This window comes from Oncorhynchus tshawytscha, linkage group LG31 (assembly GCF_018296145.1).
Source record: "Oncorhynchus tshawytscha isolate Ot180627B linkage group LG31, Otsh_v2.0, whole genome shotgun sequence".
NCBI classification, from domain to species: domain Eukaryota; kingdom Metazoa; phylum Chordata; class Actinopteri; order Salmoniformes; family Salmonidae; genus Oncorhynchus; species Oncorhynchus tshawytscha.
In genome coordinates, this window is record NC_056459.1 from 17267745 (window position 1) to 17280520 (window position 12776).

The window sequence follows — 12776 nt, forward strand, 5'->3', positions numbered from 1 at the left end:
AAATATGGTCAACACATCTTATGAGGTGTCCATCTGTGATGCAGCATGACACACCACACGCTATGACACTATGACTAAAGCAGCAGTTTGAGTTGGCGTATTTACTGACTGACATTTTTCACTGTTTAGTCACTCTAAGCATGTAGCAGTCTTGGTCACTGTTTTCTTGTTCTGTTTTGTAGTTAAGGAACCTTCTGTGGTTTATGGTGAATTACTGAGCAATGATTCCTTTTCCCCTAAAAGATTACTCTTGGTGTTCTTCTAGTTGTTTACCAGGCTTTGCTAGTGTAAGCTTCAGAACAACTTGACTGTGTCAACCTGAGTTTCATTAGGGCTGAGGCTGACTGGCAGTAGGGACTTTCACATACACATTTCTTAGGCCAGTGCTAGCATTAAACCTAGGTTAAATCTGACCAAGGTGACTTACCCTTGTTTCACACAAGCACTTGTTAACCCTGGGCTAACCAAACAACAATCAGTAGTAGAGTAACATGGTGGAGGTAACCATCATCTAGTCAGTTGGTTACATCACAACACACACCCACACTATTTACAATTTTCACCCTTACGAACACCCCCCACAATATTGCTGTCTATCTTCCCGTTTCACACTCCCACACATTTCCTTTTTTCTTTCCCTCAGACTAGTACTGTATTTATCTATTGTGTAACAGTAGTGAAACGTGGTAGTGGTGTGGATTTGCGACGCTTCCTTATTTCCATGACAACAAGTAACAATCTGGAATAAAGCACTCACTGCTGCTAAAACATCCAATGTCTCCATGGTGACCAGGTAGTGTTTTATGCCCCCTCCCCAGTATTGATCAAGGCTGATTAACTTTAATTCGGGCTGCCCCCCTTTTGAAGGCCATTTGATCAACCAGGGGGATGGCTCAGTCAGTCTCAACTTACTGTTGCGAGTTACAATAGGTGCTATTTTGACATTTGATTGTGCATTAAGTTTTTCTCTTATGTCAGTCACTGATAGTCAGTTAGTCCATGTCAACTAAATAGAATAATTTACCAATCAAAATATATCTAAACTTGTAGTATTCATGGATGAATAACTGCCAAGGGGGGCCACCATAGATTTTGTTGTCAGTGACTAAGATGTCATTTAAAATCTGCAAACATTTCTCTCCGCCCTATGGGAAAATTGTGTAGAATTGCAGGAAACTTGCTTTAAAACCAAAAAGAAATGACACAACATTAACTCTACAATGTAAAAGGAGTTTTCTATGGTGGGGTATGGTGGCGCAACTGCCACCCGCAGTTCCGATTTTCTTTTGTGGCCCCCACCCCATCAGAGTTCCCCATCATTGTGCTAGATTAGTGGTTCCCAAACTTTTTTATTGTCCTGTACCCCTTCAAACATTCAACCTCCAGCTACGTACCCCCTCTAGCACCAGGGTCAGGGCACTCTCAAATGTTGTTTTTTGCCATCATTGTAAGCCTACTACTACACACACACACACACACACACACACACTATATAATACATTTGTTAAACATAAGAAAGAGTGTGAGTTTTTGTCACAACCCGGCTCGTGGGAAGTGACAAAGAGCTCTTATAGGACCAGGGCACAAATAATAATAATCCATCATTTCTCTTTATTTAACCATCTTACATATAAAACCTTATTTGTTCATCAAATTGTCACTCGTCGCTCGCTCTGAGACCTTGAAGTAGTTGTTCCCCTTGCTTTGCAAGGGCCGCGGCTTTTGTGGAGCGATGGGTATTGATGCTTCGAGGGTGGCTGTTGTCGACGTGTGCAGAGGGTCCCTGGTTCGAGCCCAGGTTGGGGAGAGGAGAGGGACGGAAGCTATACTGTTACACCTGTATTTAGTTTTCATGCTAGTGAGGGCCGAGAATCCACTCTCACATAGGTACGTGGTTTGCAAAGGGCATCCATGTCTTAACAGCGCGATTTGCCAAGACTATATATATATTATATATTATATATATAAGACTATATATTATATTTTCAGAGAACAACTTGTTGTGATTTCGATGAGGCTCTCTTGTTCAGATATCGGTAAGTGGACTGGAGGCAGGGCATGAAATGGATAATGAATCCAGGTGTTTGTCGTTTGTTTCGAGAGAGTACTTGTGTAATTGTGCACCCAGACACTCCGGTGCTCTGACAATTTCACATTGTCCGTGAGCTTGATATCATTTGCACACAAAAAAATCATACAATGATGGAAAGACCTGCGTGTTGTCCTTGTTAATGCAGACATAAGCATTCTCCAACTTAATCAAAGCCTCAATTTTGTCCCGCACATTGAATATAGTTGCGGAGAGTCCCTGTAATCCTAGATTCAGATCATTCAGGCAAGGAAAAAACATCACCCAAACTCTGTATCATGCAAGCGGTCAGACAAGGGAAAATTATGGTCAGTAAAAACTTTAAGCTCGTCTCTCAGTTTAAAAAAACGTGTCAATACTTTGCCCCTTGATAACCAGCGCACTTCTTTCTGTATGTTGTAAAAGCATTAAATGGTCGCTGCTCATATCATTGCATAATGCAGAAAATACACATTCAGGGGCCTTGCTTTAACAAAGTTAACCATTTTCACTTTATTGTCCCAAACGTCTTTCAATCTGTCATGCATTCCCTTGGCAGCAAGAGCCTCTCGGCGGATGCTGCAGTGAACCCGAGTGGTGTCGGGAGCAACTGCTTGCACATGCATTACCACTCCACTATGTCTCCCTGTCATGGCTTTTGCACCATCAGTACAGATACCAACACATCTTGACCACCAAAGTCAATTTGATGTCACAAAGCTGTCCAGTACTTTAAACATATCCTCTCGTGTTGTCCTGGTTTCCAGTGGTTTGCAGAAGAGGATGTCTTCCTTAATTGACCCCCCATAAATGTAACGAACATATACCAGGAGCTGTGCCAGGCCCGCCATGTCTGTTGACTCATCCAGCTGTAACACATTTAATTCACTGGCTTGTATGCGAAGCAGTAATTGTTTCAAAACATCTCCTGCCATGTCACTGATGCGTCGTGAAACAGTGTTGTTTGATGAAAACATTGTCTGTATAGTGGGTTTTTTGGGGCCTTTTTCCCCAGCATTGTCCCAGCCATATCCACGGCAGCAGGAAGAATTAAGTCCTCCACAATAGTATGGGGCTTGCCTGTCCTAGCCACTCGGTAACTCACCATATAAGACGCTTCTAGACCCTATCTATTAATGGTATCTGTTGCTTTTATACGTCTTACTACTTACTATACATGTTTTACTATTTTTCAAATTGTCATGTTTCTAAATGTCTGCGCAAGAGGGAAGGTTTCCAGTGAGAGAGTAACGGTTAATGTGATTGGATGTTAATTATTTGACTAGGCTACCTGTATTTGACATTGTTATTTCGCTGAACACCAGAAGGTTTAATTTTATTTTTGGCTGTGAAACAAGGCTACTCAGGCGAGGGGGGGAAAACCCTCATCCAAATGTATAGCCCCTTTGGAAAATATAAATGTACTGTTTGAAAATGTGAAGGGTAAAAAAGTGATGTGAATCCCATTTTTATTTTGCATTGCCCCGACGGTATTGCTTACCCCAGTTTGGGAATAGCTGTGCTAGATGATTACATTCGCAGGTCTCGGGAGCTGTGCCAAGGCCTCCTCTATACCCACGTCTTGGTTCATCCCTGGTTGAATTATGGCTGCGCGTTTATTGTTCCTGGGTAGAGCTGCCTTCCATCCATCCTCATATCTCCCTCCACTTCTGTCGGATCCAGGCATCATGGCAATAGTAAATCCTGCTTGCTTTCTTCCGGCTGCCATTTTGAAACTTTTGTTATTAGCATCATTTATGGTGGGCTACTTGTCGCTGTGTCAGACTGAGTTGGTTCTTGACATTAATGAGGCCGACAGGAGAGGACGATGGGGTATTTATTGATGGTAGTCACACTGCGTTAAAGACCCTCTGCTTTTCTGGTTCCCCATAGGGAAGCTCTCCCTCTGAGACTTATAGTAGACCTGGTAGCAGCTCAGCCAGGAAGAGAAGGACTTTCTCCCATTCCATCGTTGACAAATTTCAGTGACCTTTCACACGTTTCAACACTAATGGTGTCTGGTGCACCCTGAAATACATTTGGTCACTTCCTTTTTCTGAGTCTATTTCCTGTAGAATACGGTACTACTTGAGGTAATTTCAAATTGTATAATTTTGGTTTAAAGGTATCATTTGAGGAGACATTTCAGTTATATCTTTCACCTCATACTAAAACAGTGCTAATTTATTTGTATGTATTTTAAATATCTTCTGTGGCTATTTTAAGAACAGATCGTAGAGGATAAATAAACATAGAGACAAAAATAGTGTTGACTGTAGTTGTGATGTACTGCTCTGTGTAGTCATACACACCCTACATCTATTGCAAAGCCCACTTCATTAAAATGGAATGATGAGAATGTAGAATGACTAGTACACTATTTCAATGGTCGACTGTCCGGTGTTGTGTTCTTTATTTATTTACTTTTCTGCTCTTTTGCACACCAATATATCTACCTGTACATGACCATCTGATCATTTATCACAAAATTGTGATTATTCGCCTACCTCCTCATGCCTTTTGCACACAATGTATATAGACTCCCCTTTTTTTCTACTGTGTTATTGACTTGTTAATTGTTTACTCCATGTGTAACTCTGTGTTGTCTGTTCACACTGCTTTGCTTTATCTTGGCCAGGTCACAGTTGCAAATGAGAACTTGTTCTCAACTAGCCTACCTGGTTAAATAAAGGTGAAATAAATAAAAAAATAAAATAATAATACGTACTCCTCTATTGTGTTGCAGTTCTGTGTGGAACTGAACCAGGGCTCGTTGGACAGCGTGCGGAAGTGGAGAGGACCACGGGGAGTCTGGAAGAGTACCGTCTCTGAGAAACCCACAGGACTGTTCAACAAGGTAAGGGTACTGATTACATCACTGCACTAAACAATGTTTTCTTTCCCATTCTGTTGGTCTTTCTTGCTTCTCTTTTTCCAACTCATTAACTCATTAAACAGAACCAACTAAGGGGTTGTTATCGATGACCAGACGTATCAAAATAGTTCACATGATCTAAGGCCTGCTGTAGGGATCAAAGGTCTAGTACAGTATGATTTAAAATGGGGTTGATTTATGGGACTCTTTTTAGAGGACCTTTCAGTTCCCAGAATGTCCGACTTAAACCACTAAGAATCTCTCTGAGAGGACACACACACACACTCTGTCTTCCCGACCACCAGAAGGTGTAAATAGCAGTGTTTATCCTCAGAGGAAGTTAGTCCTGATATAAAATCAAATGAATTTATATAGCCCTTTGTACATCAGCTGATATCTCAAAGTGCTGTACAGAAACCCAGCCTAAAACCCCAAACAGCAAGCAATGCAGGTGTAGAAGCACATTGGCTAGGAAAAACTCCCTAGAAAGGCCAAAACATAGGAAGAAACCTAGAGAGGAACCAGGCTATGAGGGGTGGCCAGTCCTCTTCTGGCTGTGGGGTGGAGATTATAACAGAACAGGGCCACTTTGCCAACTTTGCCAAAGCACAACCCCACACCACTAGAGGGATATCTTCAACCACCAACTTACCATCCTGAGACCAGGCCGAGTATAGGCCACAAAGATCTCCACCACGGCACAACCCAAGGGGGGGGCGCCAACCCAGACAGGAAGATCACATCAGTGACTCAACCCACTCAAGTGACGCACCCCTCCTAGGGACGGCATGAAAGAGCACCAGTAAGCCAGTGACTCAGCCCCTGTAATAGGGTTAGAGGCAGAAAATCCCAGTGGAAAGAGGGGAACCGGCCAGGCAGAGGGATCAAGGACAGTTCGTTGCTCCAGAGCCTTTCCGTTCATCTTCACACTCCTGGGCCAGACTACACTCAATCATATGACCCACTGAAGAGATGAGTCTTCAGAAAAGACTTAGGTTGAGACCGAGTTTGCGTCTCTTACATGGGTAGGCAGACCATTCCATAAAAATGGAGCTCTATAGGAGAAAGCCCTGCCTCCAGCTGTTTGCTTAGAAATTCTAGGGACAATTAGGAGGCCTGCGTCTTGTGACCGTAGCGTACGTGTAGGTATGTACGGCAGGACCAAATCAGAGAGATAGGTAGGAGCAAGCCCATGTAATGATTTGTAGGTTAGCAGTAAAACATTGAAATCAGCCCTTGCCTTGACAGGAAGCCAGTGTAGGGAGGCTAGCACTGGAGTAATATGATCACATTTTTTGGTTCTCGTCAGGATTCTAGCAGCCGTATTTAACACTAACTGAAGTTTATTTAGTGCTTTATCCGGGTAGCCGGAAAGTAGAGCATTGCAGTAGTCCAACCTAGAAGTAACAAAAGCATGGATAAATTTTTCTGCATAATTTTTGGACAAAGTTTCTGATTTTTGAAATGTTACGTAGATGGGTAAAAGCTGTCCTTGAAACGGTCTTGATATGTTCGTCAAAAGAGAGATCAGGGTCCATAGTAACGCCGAGGTCCTTCACAGTATTATTTGAGACGACTGTACAACTATTAAGATTAATTGTCAGATTCAACAGAAGATCTCTTTGTTTCTTGGGACCTAGAACAAGCATCTCTGTTTTGTCCCGAGTTTAAAAGTAGAAAGTTTGCAGCCATCCACTTCCTTATGTCTGAAACACAGGCTTCTAGCGAGGGCAATTTTGGGGCTTCACCATGTTTCATTGAAATGTACAGCTGTGTGTCATCTGCATAGCAGTGAAAGTTAACATTTATGTTTTCGAATGACATCCCCAAGAGGTAAAATATAACATAGTAGGGCCAAGCACAGGAAGCAGCTCTTTCTGTAGTTTAGTTGGTATAGGGTCCAGTATGCAGCTTGAAGGTTTAGAGGCCATGATTATTTTCATCATTGTGTCAAGAGATATAGTACTAAAACACTTGAGTGTCTCTCTTGATCCTAGGTCCTGGCAGAGTTGTGCAGACTCAGGACAACTGAGCTTTGAAGGAATACGCAGATTTAAAGAGGAGTCCGTAATTTGCTTTCTAATAATCGTGATAATCGTGAAGTTCATGAATTTATTACTGCTGAAGTGAAAGCCATCCTCATTTGGGGAATGCTACTTTTTAGTTAGCTTTGCGACAGTATCAAAAATAAATTTTGGATTGTTCTTATTTTCCTCAATTAAGTTGGAAAAATAGGATGATCGAGCAGCTGTAAGGGCTCTTCGATACTGCATGGTACTGTCTTTCCAAGCTAGTTGGGCACCATTTCCGTTCCAATTTTCTGGAAGCTTGCTTCAGAGCTCGGATATTTTATGTATACCAGGGAGCTAATTTCTTATGAGAAATGTTTTTAGTTTTTAGGGGTGCAACTGCATCTAGGGTATTGCGCAAGGTTAAATTGAGTTCCTCAGTTAGGTGGTTAACTGATTTTTGTCCTCTGACGTCCTTGGGTAGACAGAGGGAGTCTGGAAGGACATCAAGGAATCTTTGTTGTCTGTGAATTTATAGCATGACTTTTGATGCTCCTTGGTTGGGGTCTGAGCAGATTATTTGTTGCAATTGCAAACGTAATAAAATGGTGGTCCGATAGTCCAGGATTATGAGAAAAAACATTAAGATCCACAACATTTATTCCATGGGACAAAACTAGGTCAAAACCCACTGAGTCGATGATGGCTCCAAAAGCCTTTTGGAGTGGGTTTGTGGACTTTTCCATGTGAAGATTAAAGTCACCAAACATTTGAATATTATCTTCCATGACTACAAGGTCCGATAGGAATTAAGGGAACTCAATGAGGAACGCTGTGGACCCTTGATATAAACTTGAGCTTTATTCTGTGGTGATGCCTCCAGTCAATAAGATGGATAGTACAGATGATGTGAAGGAGAGGGGGGGTTGAAAACAAATCCTCCCCTCAGACCTCTAGTACTGTCAGCCTCCCAGCCCTGTCCTCCCCTCTGTCCTCTAGTACTGTCAGCCTCCCAGCCCTGTCCTCCCCTCTGTCCTCTTGTAATGTCAGCCTCCCAGCCCTGTCCTCCCCTCTGTCCTCTAGTACTGTCAGCCTCCCAGCCCTGTCCTCCCCTCTGTCCTCTAGTACTGTCAGCCTCCCAGCCTGGTCCTCCCCTCTGTCCTCTTGTACTGTCAGCCTCCCTGCTCTGTCCTCTAGTACTGTCAGCCTCCCAGCCCTGTCCTCTTGTACTGTCAGCCTCCCAGCCTGGTCCTCCCCTCTGTCCTCTTGTACTGTCAGCCTCCCTCCCCTCTGTCCTCTTGTAATGTCAGCCTCCCAGCCCTGTCCTCCCCTCTGTCCTCTAGTACTGTCAGCCTCCCAGCCCTGTCCTCCCCTCTGTCCTCTAGTACTGTCAGCCTCCCAGCCTGGTCCTCCCCTCTGTCCTCTTGTACTGTCAGCCTCCCTGCTCTGTCCTCTACTGTCAGCCTCCCTGCTCTGTCCTCTAGTACTGTCAGCCTCCCAGCCTGGTCCTCCCCTCTGTCCTCTTGAACTGTCAGCCTCCCAGCCCTGTCCTCTTGTACTGTCAGCCTCCCAGCCCTGTCCTCCCCTTTGTCAGTCTCCCAGCCCTGTCCTCTTGTACTGTCAGTCTCCCAGCCCTGTCCTCTTGTACTATCAGCCTGTGTGATATAGTATAGAGGCTGAGCTCTGTCCTCTTGTACTGTCAGCCTGTGTGATATAGCTATAGTATAGAGGCTAGAGGCTGAGCACTGGCTTTGAGAAGTTCACTGAAGACTGAGTTGACTCCAATACTGGTTCAAGGGCATCCTGGAAGTTGAACTAGTGTTCTTTATTCCTCTCTGTTTGACTCCCTGAGGGAAGGGAGGACTTTATTTGTCTGACTGTGTCTCCTGTTGTCCTCTCTCCTCCAGGGAGTCAGTTATTCTGGGTTCCTGTGGGACAGCTCTTCTGGGATTGACCTGAAAGATGCTTCGGTCCTGGAGAGTCCTGTCGTCAACGGCAACGGGATGCACCCCCACCCCCGGCCATATCTCGCCCACTTTTATGTAAGTCAACAAGGAGTGTGTGTTTGGTTGGAACTCCCTAAACTGATATTACGAATAGAACGCATGAGTCATTTTATTGCCCCTATCAAAACCATTATAACCATATAATGTCCTGCCAGAGAGACTAACATCATTTTAATGGTTAATATGTGACTAGGTTGGATCGTTGGAGATGACAATGGTCAATGTCCACATGAGTGCTGGGGCTTGGGTGTCCAACTGTAGGAACCACACCTCTGAGGAAGTCAAGGCCCACAGACTGACCTCCAGGATCCAGGACACACTAAAAGGTCAGTAGCTGAAGGTCACCCTATTCTGTCTTTACTAACCTTACGTCCTCTTCCTTTATTCTTACCATCTTTCTCTTCAGTGGTTTAATGTTTTAGTTGAATTGACCTAGTTACAAAGCTAATGTAGCTACATTGCTAATGTCCATCTGTGGTTCATCTGTGTGACAGCTCAGAAGGGCCTGGTGGTGTTGGGAGACTTTGGCCTGGCCCCCCAGAGCAGTGAGCTTGACCAGCTGAGGAAGGAGAGGCTGAGCCCACTGGTGCCCCCCAACATGTTCACCAACATCAGCACCCGCTCCCCCAAGGGCTCCCTCTGTCTGGACAACATCTGGGTCAGCAAGTCACTGAAGAAGATCTACGCAGGTATGTCTGTTTGATGTCTACTGATGTAACTGTGTGTCGGTGTAACTAGAAATGGTATGAACGCTACATATTCTAACTGCATTAACATACCAATCTAACCATTGGCACATGAATGCTAGACTTGAATTTGTCTGTTAGTGTTATGAGCTTGGCTATGGAGTGATTTTAGTGCCACCAGGAATTGAATCTGAATGTGTTACCCTCTGACCTGTCTATATCTCCATGTGTGTGCTGCCCCCTGCAGGACACTGCCTGGTGGTGCGAGAGGGCCTGACCAACCCCTGGATACCTGACAACTGGTCGTGGGGCGGGGTGGTGTCCGACCATTGTCCTGTCATGGCCGAGTTCTACGTGGATGTGGCACAGAAGGAGCTGAGAAACAGAGTTTCCGTGGTAGAGAGAGGAGAAAGTATGTCGAAACACGAGCGGTGACTGTGGCTCGCGGTCACCACAGAGATACAGAAGGAAGATTGTGGCACGGTGGATGTGATATCAGACTGACTTGACTTTGCCCTGGACTGGATCCTGCTTTGGCCTGGGTTTTGCAGTGGATCGAAGGGTGGATTTACCTGACGAATGTGAATTGAAGCACCGAGATTGCCTTTTTAGTTTCCTTTATCAATGTACAGTAGAGACTTATCATGACATTGTTTTGCAGTAAATAATTTAAAACTGATAGTGTGTTAGACATCAGTGTGCCAAAACATTTTTAAAATGTATATGAAATAAAAGGAAATGGACATTCCCTGTGCTCATCTTTGATATGAGATCCAACCACTAGAGCCCTAGCATGTTCATGTCTGTCAGTGTTATGAGCTTGGCTATGGAGTGATTTTAGTGCCACCAGGAATTTAATCTGAATGTGTTACCCTAATACTATACAAGCAAACACAACTAATGTGAATTTCTCATGATTTTGTTGTACTTGTACCTGTGACCTACAGTGTATTTGGAAGGTATTCTTACCCCTTCCCTTTTTCCACATTTTGTTACGTTACAGCCTTATTCTAAAATTGCTGAGGAAAAAAATAAATGTAATCAATCTACACACGCTACCCCATAATGCCAATCTACACACGCTACCCCATAATGCCAATCTACACACGCTACCCCATAATGCCAATCTACACACGCTACCCCATAATGCCAATCTACACACGCTACCCCATAATGCCAATCTACACACGCTACCCCATAATGACAAAGTGAAAACAGGCTTTTAGAATTGTTGCACATTTATTTTAAAAATTATATTATTTCCATAACTATTCAGACCCTATGAGACTCAATTGAGCTCAGGTGCATCCTGTTTCAATTGATCATCCTAGAGATGTTTCTATAACTTGAATGGAGTCCACCTGTGGACATCTCAATTGGACATGATTTGGAAAGGCACAGACCTGTCTAAAAGGCACATGACAGCCCACTTGGAGTTTGCCAAAAGGCACCTAAAAGACTCCGACCATGAAAAACAAGAATCTTTGGTCTGATGAAACCAAGATTGAACTCTTTGACCTGAATGCTAAGCGTCACATCTGGAGGAAACCTGGCACCATCCCTACAGTTGTATGCTGTGGGGAGGTTTTTCAGCAGCAGGAGCTGGGAGACTAGTCAGGATCTAGGGAAAGATGAACGGAGCAAAGTACAGAGAGATCCTTGATGGAAAACCTGCTCAGGACCTCAGACTGGGGTGAAGGTTCACCTTCCAACAGGACAACGACCCTAAGCACACAGCCAGACCATGCAGGAGTGGCTTCGGGACAAGTCTCTGAATGTCTTTGAGTGGCCCAGCCAGAGCCCGGACTTGAACCCAATCGAACATCTCTGGAGAGACCTGAAAATAGCTGTGCAGCGACGCTCCCCATCCAACCTGACAGAGCTTGAGAGAATCTGCAGAGAAGAATGGGAGAAACTCCCCAAATAAAGGTGTGCCAAGCTTGTAGCGTCAAACCCAAGAAGACTCCAGGCTGTAATCGCTGCCAAAGATGCTTCAACAAAGTACTGAGTAATTTGTTATATATTTGCAAAAATATGTCATTATGGGGTATTGTGTGTAGATTGATGAAGGGACAGAATAATCAATTTTAGGATAAGGCTGTAATGTAACTAAATGTGGAAAAGGTCATGGGGTCTGAATACTTTCTGAATGCACTGTACATAACGTAGCTGTAGCCTATAGCTTGCACACTGATGCACAGTAATACTGGTACATTTGACTCTGTGAGGGAAATGGGAGGCTGGAGTTCAGCTGTTGAAGCCATTAAAAGTGGCTCTATTTAATTATGTAAACAGGCACTGTGTGTGTGTGTGTGTGTGTGTGTGTGTGTGTTGGAAGTGGGGCATTTTTTTTTTATACATATTTTTTTTATTGAATATCCAAAACATACAATATACTTGCAGTGAAGCCGCTCAACAACTACACCACACCAGTCATCCAACAGACTCCCATTCAGAGCGACACACAGAAGCATCCAGGGTCAATGCCCTGCTCAAGGGCACGTCAACAGATCTCCCACAAGGCCAAAAACGGGGACCCAAACCCTCCAAGTTCCCCAATAGCTGCCCCTCAACCATCCGAGACCACTCCCACAGTCCCCCCCACAAGAAAATAAATAAATTAAATGTATTACATTCCCCACCCCCAAGAACCCCCCCAGTGCTCCAACAACCAAGACAACTTACTAAAAAGACGAAGGAAAACAAAAAACAATGCAAAAAAACAAAGGACATCAAGGACAACTGAAATCATAACAGCAAGGTCAACTGTAGATGTTTGAGTGCATGTCTGGCACTATTTACATATGTGTGTATTTGAATGAGAGTGTGTGTATCTGCATGTGTACAAACACCTGCACTGCATCATCCTCAGGCAAACTAGCATTAGCTGTAAAAACACTGCCCCTCAGTGTCATTCAAACAGACTTTTTATTATGTTTTATTTTGACTTTATTTCTTATACTTTTATCTTTGACCATCATTCTATCTCCTGCCCAGCAACTCCACTCCCACTTGTCTCCAATTCCACAACCCAACCCTCAGCTTCCCTGAGCCCAACCCATCTCTGCTGGCCACCCTCTTCGGATTTCTATGCAACATATATCGTTCAACTATGCTGTGATGTTTAACGTA

At 44.0% G+C, this 12776-nt stretch overlaps 1 protein-coding gene across 1 annotated transcript in view; it reads left to right on the plus strand.

Moving 5' to 3' along the window:
* LOC112229616 (endonuclease/exonuclease/phosphatase family domain-containing protein 1) overlaps positions 1-10392 on the plus strand; it is a 29921-nt gene extending 19529 nt beyond the window's left edge. The window contains exons 3-7 of the mRNA XM_024395554.2: positions 4815-4925; positions 8860-8994; positions 9152-9284; positions 9453-9647; positions 9892-10392. Coding sequence (XP_024251322.1) covers positions 4815-4925; positions 8860-8994; positions 9152-9284; positions 9453-9647; positions 9892-10079 — 762 coding nt within the window. The 3' untranslated portion in view covers positions 10080-10392. The remainder of the gene's footprint in view (positions 1-4814; positions 4926-8859; positions 8995-9151; positions 9285-9452; positions 9648-9891) is intronic.
* The last annotated feature ends 2384 nt before the right edge of the window (positions 10393-12776 follow it).